The 19,755-nt window shown below is 39.5% G+C and overlaps 3 protein-coding genes across 3 annotated transcripts; 2 read left to right on the top strand and 1 right to left on the bottom strand.

The window, feature by feature from the left end:
• Window positions 1-1,337: 1,337 nt before the first annotated feature.
• On the bottom strand, window positions 1,338-6,920 carry LOC146361006 (gap junction beta-2 protein-like). Its single transcript, XM_084922196.1, has 7 exons — window positions 6,848-6,920; window positions 6,673-6,721; window positions 5,845-6,016; window positions 3,754-3,906; window positions 3,368-3,516; window positions 3,085-3,291; window positions 1,338-2,951 (listed from the first exon to the last, which is right to left on the bottom strand). Exons 3-7 carry the CDS (start codon window positions 6,013-6,015, stop codon window positions 2,864-2,866), a joined length of 768 nt encoding a protein of 255 aa, XP_084778322.1. The 5' UTR covers window position 6,016; window positions 6,673-6,721; window positions 6,848-6,920; the 3' UTR covers window positions 1,338-2,863.
• A 3,263-nt stretch (window positions 6,921-10,183) lies between these two features.
• Window positions 10,184-13,775, top strand: sap18 (Sin3A associated protein 18). Its single transcript, XM_084921028.1, has 4 exons — window positions 10,184-10,362; window positions 12,899-13,008; window positions 13,267-13,389; window positions 13,497-13,775. The coding sequence occupies exons 1-4, from the start codon at window positions 10,291-10,293 to the stop codon at window positions 13,651-13,653; spliced, it is 462 nt and encodes a 153-aa protein (XP_084777154.1). The 5' UTR covers window positions 10,184-10,290; the 3' UTR covers window positions 13,654-13,775.
• Window positions 13,776-16,106: 2,331 nt separating this feature from the next.
• On the top strand, window positions 16,107-19,747 carry rtraf (RNA transcription, translation and transport factor). The gene is made up of 8 exons (XM_084921027.1): window positions 16,107-16,289; window positions 16,768-16,892; window positions 17,023-17,122; window positions 17,972-18,052; window positions 18,280-18,368; window positions 18,758-18,826; window positions 18,962-19,010; window positions 19,161-19,747. The coding sequence occupies exons 1-8, from the start codon at window positions 16,229-16,231 to the stop codon at window positions 19,313-19,315; spliced, it is 729 nt and encodes a 242-aa protein (XP_084777153.1). The 5' UTR covers window positions 16,107-16,228; the 3' UTR covers window positions 19,316-19,747.
• Window positions 19,748-19,755: the final 8 nt, after the last annotated feature.

The following is a 19,755-nucleotide window of genomic DNA, read 5'->3' as shown; positions in this document are numbered from 1 at the left end:
ATATTAAAAATGTAAATGTATGTCTAAAAGTGCCATTCCAAAAATGTGGAAAGAGTTTGTAACTGTACACACAAGTGAATAAATGGGCCCAAAGTTGCCTAAGATACTAAAAGTACAAAACATGTTTGTTTTTTTTAAAGTGTGCAAAGATTTATAGAATGGCACACAGCATCTAAAGAGAGTATGGAAATAATCAATTCAGCAGCTGGTTGGCTGGTTAGGAGCAGCAACTTATTTCCTCCATTTACTACAGCAAGTCACACAGTACAATTCCAACAAGCAAAAAAACTACAGGAAGGTTCTTTCTTTCGTGGTAACATTAGACAGTGTGTCTCCTATACAAAAGATAAACAACTAGCAATGGTTGCATTTAAATAGCCATCAAAACTAAAATGTAAGCTTCCCTACAGTTTACCTCAAATTTATTTAAAAACAAACAACAGTCCTACCGCCTGTTTTCCATTAGTTTCTTGTCCATGACTCTTTAAAAAAAACTTTTTTTTTAACTAAAGTATCAAAATCTACCCTAAGACCCCACAAAATGCATTCTTTTTTCCCAAAGATTATTTAAGCCTGGACGATATTGGTTTGGATTTGTGGCTTCCTGTCTGCCGTCTTTCCCACATGGATGTGAACGCATCATGAGAGGTGCTGATAATCCAGCAGGTGGAAAGATGATAATCCCTCTTCCCTCCCACTTCAGCCTCCAGCATCACTCTACGGTGACCCTGCTTACCGTTCGGTACCGCGTTTCTTCTCTTCTTTTTTCTTTTAGTCCCACGGAGGTTCTCGAGGCAACCAAGAGAAGATTGGGCAGATTGATAGAAGGGAGAAGGGAGGGAGAGAGACACAGAGAGAGCAATACACAGAGTAACAGAGAGAGAAAGTTAACAACAAAAAAGGAGGGAAAAAGAAAAGAAGAATACGCGAGGTTAGTCTAGTCTAAAAAAAGGGCGCGTGTGGAACCTGTCCCGCGAAGGCGAAGCACAGCGGCTGCGTCCCGCGTGGCCAAGGCCATCCGCCACTGTCAAACATTGGTGTCCCCGTGCAAGGGGCGCACGAGGGGGGTGGTAAGGGGAAGGCGCGCGTTTGAGTGCGCGCGCGTGTATATGCAACTATCACATTCCTGACCAGACAAAAATTTTCTTTAACAACTTCTGTTAAGGGAAAAATATATATTTGGATTGTTCCTTTTTTTTTTTAATGCAGTATGAGGTAAAACACCCTCTGGGTATTAGCTAATAACTTACTAGCCTTTTTACTGTCATTACAAATAAACATCAATATGGAAGATTACTGATGTCAAAAATGGAGAAATCAGAAAAAATAGACAAAAATTGAAGTGTAAAAGTAAGCTCATATTTCTACAAGTTCTTCATATTGCAACAGTTTTTAGCCCCCAAAAGGAATTACATGTTAAAGTGTTACATTACATACATGACATTTAGTTACAAGTAAATTACATTCAGTTACTCGTTAAGGGTAAACCTCACTTACAAAGATGATATTTTAAATGATTTAAAAGAATAGACACATTAAACACCATCAAGTTTTAATAATAAAAGATACAGGATAACAGAAATTAAACACAACAAAATACAAGTGTAAAGACAAAAACAATATAAATAGAAGCAGAAAACACAGAAACTAAAATCAGTTATCCCAAGCTTAGTACAGACATGAAAATCTTGCAGCAATAGTCAGCCGTGTGGCCAAGCTTAATATGGCCCAGAGCACCAGTGTACAATAAAATGAATTCTATCCACCCAATGACAGCCTTATAATTAAACACTGACATATAGCCCATTTTCACATCTTTTAAACAGAAAAGACTACCTCAGTATTCATGTGAGATTAAGTGATTCATAGTATAAATGTTGACTGCAATAAATGTGAAAAGTAGAGTGATAAATAACATCCACAGTCTTAAGAATGCAGGCAGAGACAAATAAATTATAAATGTCACTGTAGCTTTTTTTAAAACCTTTTTTCACTCCAAAATGTTGCAAAGTTTTTTCTTTTTCTGTAAAAGAAAACAAGTTTTTTGTTGTTGCTTCTTAACAACTACAAAGGATGGGGTGACACCATCTATTCACCTATGTTATCACTTAGTTTTGTGTCACCCAAAGAAAGTCCCTCTGGGTAGGGGAAGGAATTGTTGCAGACCTGTTTGCTCACCAGCAGGGGTCAGCAGAGTACAGTACCTCATTACAGAACAAAAGAATTCATGGGTTTGTCTTTTTCATTCCTTTAAAAACAAACATCATAAATGTCATAAGAATAAACTACATAACCAGTCAAATGAAAAGAAGATTAAATGTTATCTGGAGAAGTTTTACATTCAATTAATTATTATGAAAAATACAACTTTTTGTAAATATTTGTACATCAGTGGCTTTTCATCAGGACCTTTCAATCAGGACAAGGCCCGGGGGTTGGGGACTGCTGCTTTACATTACTGCCTTCTTGTGGTCTGCTTGTTTTGTACTCATAGGAAATTGTAGCTGTCCCCATTTTTTTCTTTCTACAAACAATTTATAGAACATGATTCTGGACATTGAACAGAATAAAAAGTATTTAAAATGACTTCAACATTAAACACATGTAGTTAAATACATATGATGTATTTATATTTTTATTTGTTAAACAGCTTATCTACATACAACCTCGTTTAACATGAAAGTATAGTTTTAAGATGCTAACATCCTCTCCACCCCTTGATTTTCTATAGAGTATCATCAAAAATGTCCAATTTGTGAGTTGTATTTACATTTATGATTCTCACACATGCATTATATCGCTAAAATGACAATGTTTTTATCAGTTTCTTCTCCACCCTCCGTCTTCTAGCTACATTTCAAAATCAGGTTGAAACAAGTGACTTCTGGTTAGTCCTGATCCGCATCTTCTCTCTGCTGCCTAATTTCCTCTCCTTCTGATCACAGAGACCCCTGCAAGAAAAAATAAATAAATTATATATAATATAAAGAAGTGCATATGGAATGCACAGCTTAAAACTCAAAAACAAAAATAATGCAAAGAAGAATTGCGTCAATCAGCTGACTGTCTGATTAATACTATTACCTAGTGACAGCCTTGATGACAAGATATACAAGTTCAGCCATGTTAAGGACCATGCAGATAGATGAGGTAGTGGCCATGAAAACAGTGAAGATGGTTTTCTCAGTTGGACGTGAGATGAAGCAGTCCACCAGGTTAGGACATGGCCATTGATCACATTGCACCAGCCGTGGCATCTGGAAACCATCGTACACCACATACAGAGCATACCTGGAGACACAGATATCGTACCATCAAACCAAAACAGCCATCTGAGACTGACGGAAAAAGGAAGCACTGATCTTACATGAATCCTGCTTCAAACAGCAGCCTGAACACCAGGCTGCAGGCATATGTCCACCAGAGGGCACCAGCTATTGGGAGCCTCCGCTTTTTCAGAGTCTCTAACTCCTCATCTTGGCCCTTTGCGCTGAGAAACCCAGCTCTACCAGGACTCTGTCGCACAGGATGAGATCATTTGAGCACTCAAAGAGCTTCTACTACAAGTCTCATTCACCCAAACACACACATTCATACATGCCTAAGTGCCTTTTTATCTAATATTAACTTACACACACTGATTGATGCATTGGGGGCAAATTAGGTCTCTGTCACAGCTGCCCCAAATGACATCATCGTTTTGTCTGTCATCACGATGACTTTGCCATAATCATAATAAAACAATGCACACACCTGAAGGAGCTTCCTCTTATCTCTGTGGTTACGATAGGCCACATACATGGCAACCAGGAGTGTTGGCGTGGAGACAAAGACAAGCTGAAGACACCAGAGACGGATGTGGGACACAGGAAAGAACTGATCATAGCAGACGTTTTCACAGCCAGGCTGAGGGAAAAACAAACCCACCATAATCATCACAATTATGACAACATCAGTGTATAGATAATAGACCCTGTGCACGAGAAAATGCTAACTTCCTGGTTTGAGATCGGATGTAGGGTTGTACATTTCCGGTAGCTTTACTTTGCGGTCAATCGCTACTGCGAAGATATACTCCAAAATCATGTCCAAAACTCAAAAACGGAAAGATCGCGTTAAGTTACAAAGAGCAGAAGGTGGGAACACTCACCACTGTTGTGTCATAAAAAATCTAATGATCAATTTTGACGTTTAAAGCGTTTAGATCGATCAGTTGTTTACATCACTCAACACAAGCAGAACTGCATTACTGCAGCAGAAGACACATTGTCCACATTCAGAAGCACATCTCTGTATAGTGACTGGTCTTATGATTTAAACAGGCAAATGTTCAGCATTCAAACTACAGGTGAAGAATAGTCAAACCAGATGTTTCCCCCGTTATGTCGATATCAGCTAGTCAAGTACACACCTACACAGCATGTCAACAAACCTTGACAAAAAAGCCACACAAAAAATTAATGATTGCTGGTAAGGGTTTCTATACATTAGTATTTACGAAGGGTATGTTGTGACTTACCTTCACAATTACAGCGGTCACTCGCTATAACGCGGTTCACCTTTCACCTCGCTGTTTCGTGGATTTTTTAGTGCAAGTTTGCATGCTTATTTTTACGTCACATTGTGTCCTGCGTCCTGATCGCTGCAGACGATCTCCTCCGTGACGTCTCTCCTGTACAGTACAGAATCGCTGCATCGATCGCTAGCAGTGTGACTCTGAAGTGCGGTACTGTATGTCCATGATGCCCACGAAACGTTTTGCACCGTCAAAAAATAAAATTGGCTACTTGATTTCACCTATCGCTGGTTATTTTTAGAACATAACACCCGCCACAAACGAGGGACAGCTGAGAAATATAACATTTGAATCCCTTTTCTCTTTTGCTCTGAGGCGCGGGGGGGAAAATATCGCCAAGTCGATGAACATCATTTACAGATATATTGGGTAAATGCCCAAGACATCTATAGAAATGTAAATCGCCGCTTAATTCATTCATTTGCTTAACTTGTTTTGGACCATAAACAAGGCGCGAATAGGACACCGGAAACAAAGCTCCCAACAGGAGTTTCCGCACCGGAAGTAGCATATGCTAACGTGCACATAGTCTTTCTCTTTGCCTGGTCCACTAAAATCAAAGCTCAGCTACTGAGTAAAAAGTAGGTGGAAGCTGCTAATAATTATCACACTCTGTGTCATCTTATACGTCTTGTCCATACGTTTGTACCTGTGGACAGTTTATTGCAGTACAAATGTACAAATTTATGCTAAAAGGCCAAGATCATTCTGCTTTGAGATAGTCTTTGTGTAACTAAACTCACCAGCAACTTTGTTAGTTACACTTCACAAGTACTGGGATGAACCTGTTTTTGCCTTCAGAACTGTCTTAATTCTTCGTGGCAACAATTCAACAAAAGCTCGAAACACTCCTCCGATACTGCGGTCCATGCCATCACTCAGCTGTCATTTAAACTTGTCACAGAGTCTCCGTTTCCTGTTCCTAGCTGACAGGAGTGGCGCCCGACACAATAAAAGCACAATAAAAATATTAAGTGGTGATAGATAGTGACTACTTTTTAGATTATTAATACTTTATGTAGTATAAAACTTTACAGTATAACTTTGAAGTCAGTTCTTAGACAGGAAACCAGTGGAGAGAAGCCATCTGTTAAAACCAGTGAGAAGAGTAGATTCTGTATTCTTCGAGAACTAGGGGTGAGAGAATGATTCTTTGAGCTGCAGAATTCAAGCTCAGACAATAAAACCCAAATCTTATTTTAACAAATAAGTGTCATTATGACTTACATCCCATGTGTGGATCAGATGTAAAAATGGACACGTCCTACCTGCAATGTGTTACAGGTGAAGTCAGACTGCTCGTCCCCCCAGACGCTCTCCGCGGCAACAACCAGCACCATGACCCGGAAAATAAAAAGCACAGAGAGCCAGATTTTACCCAGGCTGGTGGCATGACGGTTCGCCCCGACCAACTGAGTGTACAGAGCGGGCCAAGACATCCTGGGGGAAAGGACAGTGACAAGGGAATGGGAATGCTTGTACTACAGAACAGGGATTCATCAGCATACTCTTTTGCATTTCTTGTCATTACACGGTCGTGTTTATCTGCTACTTTTACAGCCTCTACACGTCTGACACATGGACACCGATTTCAGATTTCAGATTTCAGATTTACAAGGAAGTCAGTGGCAAACGGTGAAAGCAGAGACCGGCGCTGAACAAAAGACGAGTTTGAAAGAGGACGGGATGAAAAGGAATGAAAGTGAGAGGAGGAGGGGAGAAGGTCCACTGCCAGCATTCATGTGAACTGATGAACCTCTCTGCCCACTGTGGACTGTACTGAACCGAGCCCACTCATCTAAAAGCACACTGAAACACACTGTACAAGCACACTGCTGCGGTTCTCACTGAGCTTCACCGTTCACACTCGGTCACTGATTGGTTCATTCATATTTTTTAGATGATGTGTACTTGCACTGAAAGAACCTGGGATATACTTCACATGACATGCTTATTAAGAGGTTTGTTTCTAGCTGGAGATGTTTTGTTGTAAAGTAAAAACAGAAATTCTGATAAAAACCTGAAGCGACTTTTACCAAATTTACCAAACCAAATTAAGATTAACCTTTGTTTTGTCTTTGTTGTCGTTTTCTTACCTTGTGTCTTCAGTGTCAGGATATCTCCATGAAAGTATTCCACATGATCCTTTTCAGTATGAAAGCGCGCACACACACACACACACACACACACACACACACACACACACACAGCCTGTTGTTGCATCAGTCACATTTAAAAGAAAATCTCAGTCTAAGAAACTAAAACACAAACCTGCAGCTCCTGCTTCCTTTGCATGAAATCAAAGATGCGCCTCACAGTGTGAAGTGAGCCAGGATGATGTCTGATAACTTCCTGTGATGACTTTCAAAATAAAACAACAGCGCAGATTGTGCATTTTAGGAGGAAGAGATAACAGAGAGGAGAAATACAGATAATATTTTTAGCAGAAATGTAGCAACAAGAAAAACTCTGGATTGTGACAAGAAGCACTCTGAGAGTTTTGTTATTTGCTCTGTTAAAACCCATTTTAAAAGGCTTGACATAATTTTGAAATTATTTTTATGTGGATATAGCGCATTAATTTCATTACTTAGTAAAATTAGTTTTATTGTTTAGGAATCAATGTCAACTTTAAAACGTTTTTGATCACAACCTTATATTGTTTTCAACAAAAACCTTATTTAGGAACATTGTGCAAGGATATTCATATTGTTACGTATTTAACTGGTCATAGCCTGTTATTGTAATGTACATGAAATAAATGTTGGTAAAAGCAGCTGATTTTTAAGCATGATTTTAAGGATACAAGGCATTTTATTAAATTTTGATCTTATTTGACCTCAAGAAGAGGTCAGAGATCCAAAGAAAGGTGATAGCTAGAATCCCCATATATCACTCCCTATATGTCAATATACATATAATACAAACAATGGCAATAAGAAACATAGTTTTAAATAGCCTTGTCTAGAATTATTATTACTTTGACCTTCAGATCAATCTACTGATCTTGAAGCAGAGGTCAGAGGCCAAATTAATTTTTATTCAGTGCTTTCTGTATGTTGATAATACACACCAAAACTTGTAAGATTCATAGTTTCAAGTTATAAGGTTTTTGTCCATTTTTCACCAGTAACCATTAAGTTGACCTTGAAGTCCTCGATGGATGTAAATCAACTTATAATGGACTGTTCACATGTCCTCACTCTACACCGCTACAAAGTTTTATCAAAATCTATTCAGGAATATAAATTCAAAGTAGTAATGAGATGAAACACCAATTATTGATCACGACTAATAAGGACAGGGCGTCGTGTGCAGGCAGGAGTGGTGAAATGGAGGACCTACAGTACAGACTCCAGAGACAAAACATGAACTCAAAAGTAACAAACTTCAAAATACAAAAACTCAAGCATGCAGACAAAACACACAGCTTGAATGAGGGTGGATCATAACACAGACAGATGAAAACACAGGGCTTAAATACACAGAGGGAACAATCAGGGAATGAGAGACAGGAGGGAAACACAGCTGAGGCAAATCAGGGCTGACGAGACAAAGGAAGCAAAACCAGATAACATGAGACACAGACTTTCAAAGTAAAACAGGAACCACAGACTGAACTTACAGACACAGACTCACAAGCAGGCACTGCAACAGAGGGAACAGAGACATGGGACCAGGGCAGACACAGTCACTGACTGGACACAGAATAGAGGGAGTATGGAAACCAAAACTTAAGAACTACATAATCACACACCAAGAAGAACTTGGGGAAATAGAAATGCAAAACACAAACCAAAACCTTCACAATAATAAACTAAGATGAGAACACAAATAAAAGGTACAAAACTGAAACCACTGGGTCAACGACCCAGGTACCCTAACACAGAGCAGGCAATTACTAAAGAGGGAAAAAAAGATAACCTGGGCAGGAAGTAAAAGAACAAAGGGAATGCAAGAAAGGTTTGCTTCCATTAAAGTTTCATAGAAATTTTCCACTTTTTAATGTTTCACAGGCTGGTTAGTGCTCTTTGGAAAAGAGCTCAGTTTCATGTGCAAGATGAGTGGGACTAGTCATGTTGCCTTTTCTTTGACATACTGGATTTTCCCAACTAAATAAACTTGGTTTGGATGACCATCCACTGCACCTCCTCTGCAGTGTGGAAGTCAGAGAGCAGAAAGAAGCAAAGCTGCGCTGGGGTTTAATGTGTGTGCGCGATCTGTTTGTGGCTGTAAGCTGAAACAGGTAGAGTCAGATGATTTTTCAGGTCCAAACCAGGACTTAGCAACAGTCACCCTGCAGGACAGAGCAGCTCTGTGTGTTGCTGATGGCTGTGACCGATGAGCCTTTCCCACTGTTTGTCAACGTGTGGGAGGATAAAGCACAACTTCCTCAGTTTACAATAAGGACGCTCAGAAATGAAGACTATTGAGGAAGCTCTAACTTGTTCTGCATTCTGTGCTGCAGTTTGAGTGGTACGGATATAAACTGTGAAACAAATATTTTGCAAACAAAAAGGTGGCAGCTTGTTAAAAGTTGACGAATGAAGCAGAAGCGTCCCCGTGCAGAATTGTAGACATCCTGGCTGGAATCTCATGTGCATAACTACACGTAACATGACCCAGCATGATGAGGAGACAAGAGCTGAGACAGAGAGGGCGTTAGTGATTGTAATGGAGTCATTAGGGGAATAACAGCGGCACTTATTCTTGATGCATATCAATGAATGAGTATCAGTGTCAGGGCCCGACTCAAAGAGCCACTGTTTGATCTTTCAGTCAGCACAGGGTGAAAACACAGGGGTGAAAGCTGGCAGATTGGCTGCCCATTCTGATGAGAGGAGGTGGTGATGCAGTGGTGATGGTGGGGGGCTCAAAGACATGCACACACACACAGTGAATGGGTGGAAAGAAAAAGAGAGAGGTAAAATAGAGCTGATTGTTAGAGTAGCTCCTGATCAGCCACAACTGCAGGAGAACAGAGAGAGGCACTGTTAGGATACACACACTGCACAAACACACATACATACATACTGTACAAAGACGCACTGTACAACGCTCACATATATGTTACCCAGAAATCTACACACGCTCACCCTCACACCATGTAATGAGTGAGGGGGAGAGCAGCATGTGACTGAATAGCAGGTTTCACATCTGTAGGTGGACTTGGCTGCCTGATCTCAGATCAGCCACTCTGTGGAAGTCTGTACAAGTGCTGCAGGATGAGCATTTACCCCCTTCAGTAACATCATCTGAAAGGCTACTACAGGTGTTTCAGACAGGGGTGCACTGGCCACCCCCACTCCATACTGAGAGAGCGAATTCAGATTTCAAAATCTTATTTTCTTTCATATGTACCTATTTTCAGTGATATTAACTTTAATAGCAGGAAATTAACAAGGCATATAATTCTTTTCTTTCTCTCTTATATAACTTATATTTGACAACAACATAATAAAACCGCTAATTCTCTTTTTGGTGTGCCACCCCAATATTTTTAATGGCCCTCCATACAGCCGCCCCTGTGAAAGAAAAATCTGGAGCCGTCCCTGACCAGAAGGTGGCAGTAACTTATTCTGCGGTGGACGAAAGCACACGGGAAACGGAAACTACATGCTATCCGCCTCATTTTTGGCTGCAGCCTGGCTGAAATATCCAACACGGAGGCACAAGTCACCTAACTGAAGCAGTAAATTACTTAAAAAGTAGCAATGGCACTTGAATCGCGGATCACACAGGAGGAAATAAAGAAAGAACCAGAGAAGCCAATTGACAGAGAAAAGGTAACCAGCGGATTTTGATTCGCGTGCTGTTTTTGTTATTAGCTCCGAGCTAACCTGAGTTAGCCCTGAAAGCTAACTGGTCAGTTTGATGCAGACTGGCTGATGTTTGCTCAGAACTGTCGCAGTTTTAGGGGTAAAAATAGATAAAGCTGCATTTGCGCTTTGTTTTCAGGATATGCAGCGTTAATGCTCAGAGTCGCCAGTTTGGATACAAAGTGTGCTAGTTAGCTAAAAATCAGTTCGATAGCATCCAGCGGCACTGTTGCATATGATTTATGCAGTTGTTTTCGTTGCATATATCATGTTAACCTGATATAATTTTGCGGCTGATTAGTAACCGTTTGCTTAGTGTTTACGTAGTAAAATAGTAAGAAAAAAAATTAAATTAAGTTAAAAAAGCAAAGCTGTTATTGAATCGTAATTCACAGCTGGCAAAAGCACGAGGCATTTCTTTCCTTTTTTTTTTTAAAGCTAGAATACCTTTTAAGGTCTTTATCGAAATCCTGGCGTTTTGAAATGTGCCTGTAGGCAATTGCAAGAAAAAGCATTTATCACTTAATTTAGCTCAGTTGTCCTGTTAGATTTAGCGTTCAAGAATTTCAGTGATGTCTTACTATGAGTTTACTTTTGTGGCATTTTGAGTAAACAAATAAAATAGCTCTGCAGTTTAAAGTTAGATTTGTAGGCAAAAGTTCAGAAATTAGCAATCAGGGAAACATTGTGAAGTGCGTAAAATAAATCTGTCAGTAAAATGTGAAGGCTCTAATGTAGAGCAGGGCGATATGACCAAAAGTATTTATCACGATATACATTTGAAAATTTGCGATATTAATATAACTGATGATATAATTGACACTAGACAAAGTACTTTACAACTTTATTAGTGCAAAACAAAAAAAACATCAATGTATTTTCACTTAAACAAGCAGCTGTTTTTTTTTTTAAATGTGCATTAAAAGTTATATAAAAATTTAACAATGAAAATGCAAATTCCTTGCTGACAGTTTAACCAAAAGGCATTTCCAGTGGAATCTGGCCGACAGATCCTCAGCATAACCATGTATAATATCTACAAAACTTAAAAAGAGGTTATACACACACAATACAGTAATATTATGTTGAAGCACAGTACATATTACTACGCGCGGCTCCTGCGTATGACAGCCGTAATGCTCCGACAATCCATCAAGCGGTGCGATCCACTTTCGCCCTTGTCATTCTCCGTCGCCGCCACGCTTTTTCCGCCATTTTCGTATGAAAACAAAGGCGCTGCGCATGCATTTTACCCATATTCTATCGCGATATTTCATTTTCTTATCGTTGCCCAACATTATACCGGTATTACCGTGAACGGTATGATATGGCCCAGCCCTACTCTAATGCGTCTCTTACATATCTTTAGAACAGTCTGCTTGCACCAGACAAAATGAAAACGCATTGATCTTATTACTGTGATTGAATGGTGTGTAAACAAGCCTGTGCCTCGATCACCATAGATTCCCTTTGCTTGCTTTCTTGATTGAGATTGGGAAATAGATCTTACATCTTTCAATGCAGAATAATGAGATGGAAGTCAAAGCAAACAAAACTTTCACTTAATTTAATCTTGCAGTAAAATAATTTTGACCATATTTCCATTAACTGGCTTCACTTACTGTGACATTGGTAGTGAGAGTTTATACAGTCTTTCTATCAACTGGAAAGTAAACCCAGATTTTTCCAGTCAGACTACATTATGCTCACATGAAAGGAGCTGCCTTGGCCATGCTAGTGCATTACAACTGTAAAACAATTTGTACCTTGTTCTTTCAGCTGCAATCTCTGGAGTGTTTAGTGCTCTGACAAAGTAAAAAATAAGAATGAGAAGAAAAAGCGTGGCGGCGACGGAGAATGACAAGGGCGAAAGTGGATCGCACCGCTTGATGGATTGTCGGAGCATTACGGCTGTCGTACGCAGGAGCCGCGCGTAGTAATATGTACTGTGCTTCAACATAATATTACTGTATTGTGTGTGTATAACCTCTTTTTAAGTTTTGTAGATATTATACATGGTTATGCTGAGGATCTGTCGGCCAGTTTCCACTGGAAATGCCTTTTGGTTAAACTGTCAGCAAGGAATTTGCATTTGCACTGTTAAATTTTTATATAACTTTAATGCACATAAAAACAGCTGCTTGTTTAAGTGAAAATACATTGATGTTTTGTTTTTTTTGGGGGGGGGGTTGCACTAATGAAGTTGTGGAGTCGTAAAGTATTTTGTCTAATGTCAATTATATCGTCAGTTATATCGTTATCGCAAATTTTCAAATATATATCGTGATAAATATTTTTGGTCATATCGCCCTGCTCTAGTATCAGGTTCTGTTATTTTGTGCAGGGTTTCTTAGTAGTCATTTAAAAAATAACAGAGAATACACACCTGAATTATTTGAAATCAATATTTTTTTATATCTCTTATGAATCAAATGTTTTCATTGTGTTTCTTCCATTGTAAACTGAATTTGTTCAGTAATATTATTATGTTTCTTTGCTGCAGACCTGCCCGCTTCTGCTGCGAGTCTTCACCACCAACAGTGGGAGACACCACAGAGTCGATGAATTTGCTCGAGGAAATGTTCCTTCCAGCGAACTGCAGATATATACTTGGTAAGATCACAGATGTGTCACTGTTTTCTTTTTTTTTGTTTGTTTGTTTGTTTGGTTGGTTGGTTTTTTTGTGAGTGTGGGTGTTTTGGCCGGAGTCGAGGATTTGCCAGTGTTTTAAGCTGAGTTTGTAAAACAACAGAAGCATAGTGTTATGATGCTCTTCGGGGTTGGATAATTTTCTCAAATCAGTGCTCCTGGCCATCTCCCTGTAGCATCGCTGATCAGTGGAGCTGGTCTCTGATTGTGTTTGTGTTTCAGGATGGATGCTACACTAAAAGAGCTGACCAGCTTGGTGAAGGAGGTATATCCAGAGGCCAGGAAAAAGGGCACCTACTTTAGCTTTGCCATTGTCTACCCTGATCCCAGAGGGAAGATGTACAAGTGAGTATCACACCAAAGACTGCGCTCTTTGGATTCACGCAGCTAAAGAATGTGGTGATCTATGTATATTGCGTCTTTAATAACCTCTCTTCTCCCACCTCCCTCAGGTTGAAAGAGATTGGCAGCACTGTGTCTGGCAGAAAAGGTGCAGATGACTCAATGACACTGCAGTCTCAGCGCTTCCAGATTGGAGACTATCTGGATATAGCCATCACACCACCCAACAGAGCACCGCCCCTTGGCACACGCATGAGGCCATTCTGAAAATACACATGCACAAACCTACTCCTTCTGTATTTTGTCTTATTTTCATCATCTTGGATGATTTTGACTCAGTTTTTTTTAGAATGTGATCTGTAATAAAATTGTCCCTTTTTTTTTCCAAAGTCTGAATAGTTTTTTCTGTGTCACTGTGAGGTGATTATTGAACTTGTTAAACTAGCAAAGAAACAGAAGTGAAGCAGGCAGCTCGCCTCTTCCTTGAATGCTGTATTAATTTCCACGATTGGAAATGTAGCCATTTACTGAATTCACATTATTTCGCTACCTTTGTATTTGTAATCTATAATATTAAAATTAACTGAATTGCATTTTAATTAAAAACATGAATAAATGTTACAAATTAAGTGCAAAACAAAATTGAATGCCAAAAAGTTCATATTCAATATTCACAGTACCCACAAATCACCATGTCAAATGAGTCCAAGCTACATGTAAGGCAAGAACTGCTTGATCAAAATGTTCATTGATCTATAGTTAAAGATCAATGAGAAAAACATGGTCGCCAACAATGTTCCCTCTAAACTGCGCGCGTGCACAATTGCGCACTGCTGGCACGGTGTCTGCGCACAGAAAAAAAAATCTAACCTAAATTGAAATTAAAACTTTAACAATTCTGTTTTGCAGTGTTAGTAAGTGACTGGCTGCTCCCGTATGGGATTAGAACGATGCTACCTTATCCCATAGTCCAGCCAATAATGCGATTCACATTCGTATATACGCAGCTAATCAACGTCGTTGACAGGTTGTAACAGCGTCCTTATGTGCCGACACAACCACTGGAGATGTGAGCAGGACAGACGGAACAATTGACGGAAAAAGTGTGGACTTTATACCAGTTTTTAAATTGTGTTGATAGGCCACGTAAAACCAGAGTTGTGATAAAAATATATGCAATGTTTCGTTTTCTTCCTGAATATTATCGTTGTTTATATTTACTGCGGGAAGAAATGCTCGAAAGCACTCTCTGCCTGTGAGCAAAACCAAATACCCCACCTTTCCTATTTGTCGAAAAAAGTACCATGTCGACCAATCAAAAAATTATATGGCAACATGGCATTTAATTGTTTAGGAAGGGGGAAGTTTTAGGAGTGACGGAGGTGTTTTGAGATGTGAGAGATTTGCGACGTTTAGCGCAAGTTTTGTGTAGTTAGTGTGTAGTGTAGTCAATAGTTTTGTTGTGTGAATGCTACAGGTGTTACAGGAGTGACACATCTCCTGCTGTCAGGCCTGCAGGTATCAGGCTGTTGTTCTCCTTTATCTCATAGTGTTTGATGCAAATTTGATGCAGAACACCTGATTGTTCTGTAAATAGTTTGAAATGCTTATTTAAAAAAATGCCTTGGCTGCATTTTTAGGTAAACAGCTGCAAAAACTTTGTTGTTTGCATAGCTCAGTTACTTTTTTGAAGAAGTAACTATATAATTAATTGCCCAACATTGGTAGACAGACAGAGAGTTACAGGACTCTCTCCCAGACCACAGACTCATAATACAAGTCAGAGCTTTATTGAAAAAAAAAATTAAAACAACAGCAGCAAGCTTGATAAGCTGTTGTTAGAATTTATTTAATATTACTTTCTAGTATCAGCTGATGTTTTCTGGAGCCACAGCTGTAAAAGCTGCTGGTCATGATATCGGTTTGGATATGTGGTGAGAGGGAAACATGAAGGTGATACAAATCATACATATATACCAACAAGACAGTGTACATCACTGTCACAACAGCGTTTGTTTTAATTCAAAGGCTTTATGGTTTTTCCTATAATACCTGGTGGTGTAGTTGGCTGATTTTTTTGTCAGTTCAGCCTTATAGACCAAAACAGCCAATCAGATTTTTTTGCATCCAAGTCTGTGATTGGCTGGTTTTGTGGCACAACTATAAGGATGTACAGAAAGAGTTGAACGCGCGGGCAGAAATGTTGAGAGCACAAGCAACACATTGCGAGCGAGCGCAAATGCAAAAACTGAGCGAGAGGGGCTGCTATTGTGTATGTGTATGGATAATAGCAAACACTGAAATACATTTTTTTGCACGCAGCAATGAATTTTGTTCACTCAAATTTAGCTTTTCTTCGCTCAAAATAAATTTCTCCTCAAAATGCAACACTTGCACCTGCAATTTTTTTTACGTGGGCTCAGAATAGTGGCACAAAAAAAACGCCAAGGGACCGCTCAGGGAGTTTGTGTGTTTGCTCAGACACATGAAAAATTAGAGGGAACATTGGTCACCATTCGTTTAATTTTGTATAAACGAATTTAAAAGTGTTCAAATCAAGCTACTCTATTAAAAATAACCAACTATAACTAATCTAAGTACAGATTTCCCCGATCTAGGCTGACTATAATTATTTTGTAACTGTTTTAATTAATTAGTTTACTCTTGTTAATGTCTAACGGCGGTAGTCAGTGTGGGAAAAGTTTTATTTTGATAGCTATAAGAGGAAGTTGTACGCTCTCCGACAGCGCATGCGCGAAGCTACATACTGAAGGCTAGCAGAAAATCCAAGTGACTGTTAGCTAAAGAAACTATTTGGTTTCCGTATTAAACACGGGGTGAAATGTTTCGGAGAAAACTGGGCGCTCTAGATTATCACAACCCCGACGGCTTTGACTGCACAGGTAAGAATAAACTTATGAAAGAGCAGTTCGGTTGGTCAGTTGAGTTGAACGTGGAGCCGGCTAACGTGTCCTGTCTGTATGGAGACAGAGAGCTGCCAGATTAATAACGTAGAACATGTATGTTCAGTATGAGGCAAACGTGTATCTTTATGAAAAAAAGCAATGTACAAGGTGCTTATGCTCGACACTTTTAATAATTTTAACTAGTTTTGACTATAGGTTGTTTGCATTTTACACGCAATAAACACACACTCGGGCTTCATTAGTAGGTAGGCTGCAGATACCAGCTTAGCACAGTCATACCAGTAAGTTCAAACGCTGGCTACTCCCTGGTGCCAAAGTAAATTGTTTGCGTCCTGTAGTGAGTGATTCAGCAGATATGGTCTTGGAACCTCAGTTTTATTTATTCACTTCTTCACTTACTTGCCATGTGTAGCTGCTGATGTGTTGTTATCGGTATTGTCTAATTTCTGCTCAGATGAGACACAGTTTAGGAACTGCATTGTGTGGCTGGAGGACCAGAAGATTCGACATTATAAAATCGAAGACCGAGGCAACCTGAGAAACATCCCCAGCTCAGAGTGGCCCAAAGCCTACCAAAAGGTAAGACTGCTGGATCATCTGAAAGTAATCACTGTTGTTATTAATGGGTATTACTAACATAAAACTGCATTTCTGATATAATATGAGGAGCATGGTGAGTTGTGTTTGAGTTTTCTTTACCTGTGTGCAGTACTTACAGGATGTGAACTGTCCATTTGAAGTCGATGAGAGGAAGGAGGCTGTAGATTGGTTACTGGGCCTTGCTGTGCGGTATGAATATGGAGACAATGGTAAGGGGTTTCATTTGGGTCACATTTACTTGTATAGCGCAAGAATCCCTTAAAAAAAAAAAAAAAAAAAAAAAAAAAAAAAGACTCCTGGCAGAACCAGACTGGAGGGGACCACCATCAAGTGCAAAAGTGCAAGTAGCTACAGTAAGGGAGTTTTTCCTTCCCGCTGTTTTCCAAGTGTTCTCTCAAAGTTGGTCATGTGATTGTCGGGGTTTTCTCTCTGTATTATTGTAGAGTCTTTGCCTTATAATATAAAGTGCCTTGAGGTGTCTGTTGTTGTGATTTGGTGCTATATCAATAAAACTGAATTGAATGCAGTACGTGTAGAGAGCTGTGCTACAGAGCAGAGGTTTATTGGGGAAACCTGAGGGTTAACTTGGATTTACAGGTTTGCAGAGGGGGTTCACATCAACACAGTTGTGTGCCGCACTCCTAATCGGACTTTTAGTAGGTTATGGTTAGGATAAGGGATAATGTGCACAAAACTGCCACTTACTGGCCAGTCAGTTCCCTGGAAAAAAGTATCACCAATCTATTATTGCATACCCTTTAAGTTGTGTGCATATAAGAGGTTACATGAAGACATTTTTTGTTTTATTGGTGCCACTAGAACAAACATTTTTCTGTGTCATTTTAACCTGTGTCACTAGTTGAAATGCCAACGATGACCAGGAGATGGAGACATTACAAAAGGAATACTTTTTGCTAAGTGTCAGATCATATGTCTACTTTTACTGCAGAATAAGAAGAACAAATTGTTACTCTTCTACTCGTTACTGTGAGCTCCCCTGTTAATGTAGTGCAAGTCAGTCTGTTCATCAGTGACGTGTTTTGTGTGTCTCTTCACAGTGGAGAAGTACAAAAACTGTCAGCCCCTGGCAGCTTCCAGTAACAGCAATAAAGCCGTAGACCCTCTGGTTAACCTCGACAGTAAGTAAAACTTGGATTTGAGCTTCCTCTGTGCTGGCATTCTTTCTTCTTTCCCTCTTTAAATCTTTGCAGGATAAAAGTTAAAACGTACGTGTGTGTGTGTGTGTGTGTGTGTGTGTGTGTGTGTGTGTGTGTGTGTGTGTGTGTGTGTGTGTGTGTGTGTGTGTGTGTTTTTTTTTTTTTGTTTTGTTTTGTTTTGTTTTTTTGTTTTTGTTTTTGTTTTTCAGGTAATTCTCCAGATTTCAAAGCTGGAGTAACAGCTTTGTCCAACATCCTCAAGATACAGCGGCATGACGACTACCTGGTTATGCTTAAGGTGAGAGCGCACTAAAAGGCTCTTTAATACTGTAGCAAAGCTTCCCTGGGCACAGAGAAAGAACAAGTTGGTCAGTTGGTGAAGTTTGCGTTTGCTTCACAATAAAAGCCCTTAAAATGATTTAATGCTTTCCATGTGAGCCAGCAGGCCTGAGTCGTTCTTTTAATGCAGGGTAATGGTCAGACTGATAACACGGAGATAATAGTTGGCACTCAAAAAATGCAGAATAGAAATTTTGCACTCTCACTTGCCACTCGCAATAGAAAGTAATCCTGTTAACCATATTAAGGGTATGTTTTTTTTTTTGTTTTTTTAATGGAAGTCTTATGTATTGGAATGATCTCAAATCATTAAGAAGAGTTTTTCTTGTTTTTCTTTGCAACTGCCAGGCCATTCGTATTTTGATCCAAGAGAGACTTTCTCCAGAAGCCATTGCTAAAGCCAGCAACAATAGAGAGGTAAACTGAAGACACATGTACATAATATGCATCAAAAATCATATGTCTGTGTACCGACTGCTGCAAGTCTAGAGCCATGATTTCAGCGGCGTTACTGACAAAACTCAGCCAGCTATATTTTCTTTTTTCCTACAGGGTGTTCCAGTAGCTTTAGACAAGCACATCTTGGGTTTTGACACTGGAGGTGAGTTATTTATTTAATTAATTTTTTCAGCAGAAAGGCTGAAAGCCGATGAGCAAATGCTATGACGATCGGTCTGCCCACAGTTCATAATAATTGCTTCTCTTAAAGTATTGGTCAGATTTTGGTAAAACTTCTGTCTTTTCTCCTCAGATGCAACTTTAAACGAAGCGGCTCAGATCCTGCGCCTGCTTCACATTGAGGAGCTGAGGGAGCTTCAAACCAAGATCAACGAGGCCATCGTAGCTGTTCAGGCCATCATAGCCGACCCCAAGACAGACCACCGGCTGGGCAAGGTTGGCAGATGAGAGCGAGGACGGTGACGGACCGCAGAGGAAGTGAGGGACTGAACCTGATTTGATTTTTTGAGAGGAAAAACCTTTTGTTTGGTTAAAGGACATCAAAGAATATTTGTTGGTTTTTTTTCCATTGTTGCATGAGATCGGACTGTTTAAATTGGGAATCTCATAAATAAAAGACCCAAGTGTTCATGTGTGGACATGCAGCCTGGATAAGTTCTTAAAACTTAATAATGTATAAATAATAATAATAAAAAAATGGTTTCCATTAATTATCCAGTAACAAAGTTTAAAGCTTCTGAAACAGCATCTTTTCTTCTGCAATATTCAAACTGACTGTTATATTTGTTTCTGGTGTTTCTGATGAAATATTTTTTGCAGATGGACAGAAATTGTTATTTTGAGGTGTGAGGGGAAAATATATAAATCCAGCTGCACACAGTTTGACT

Source organism: Perissodus microlepis, chromosome 23, assembly GCF_051167445.1.
Source record: "Perissodus microlepis isolate ML-2025 ecotype Zambia chromosome 23, ASM5116744v1, whole genome shotgun sequence".
NCBI lineage: Eukaryota > Metazoa > Chordata > Actinopteri > Cichliformes > Cichlidae > Perissodus > Perissodus microlepis.
The sequence above is the reverse complement of the archived record's forward strand: the minus strand, read 5'-3'. Positions and strand labels throughout refer to the sequence as shown.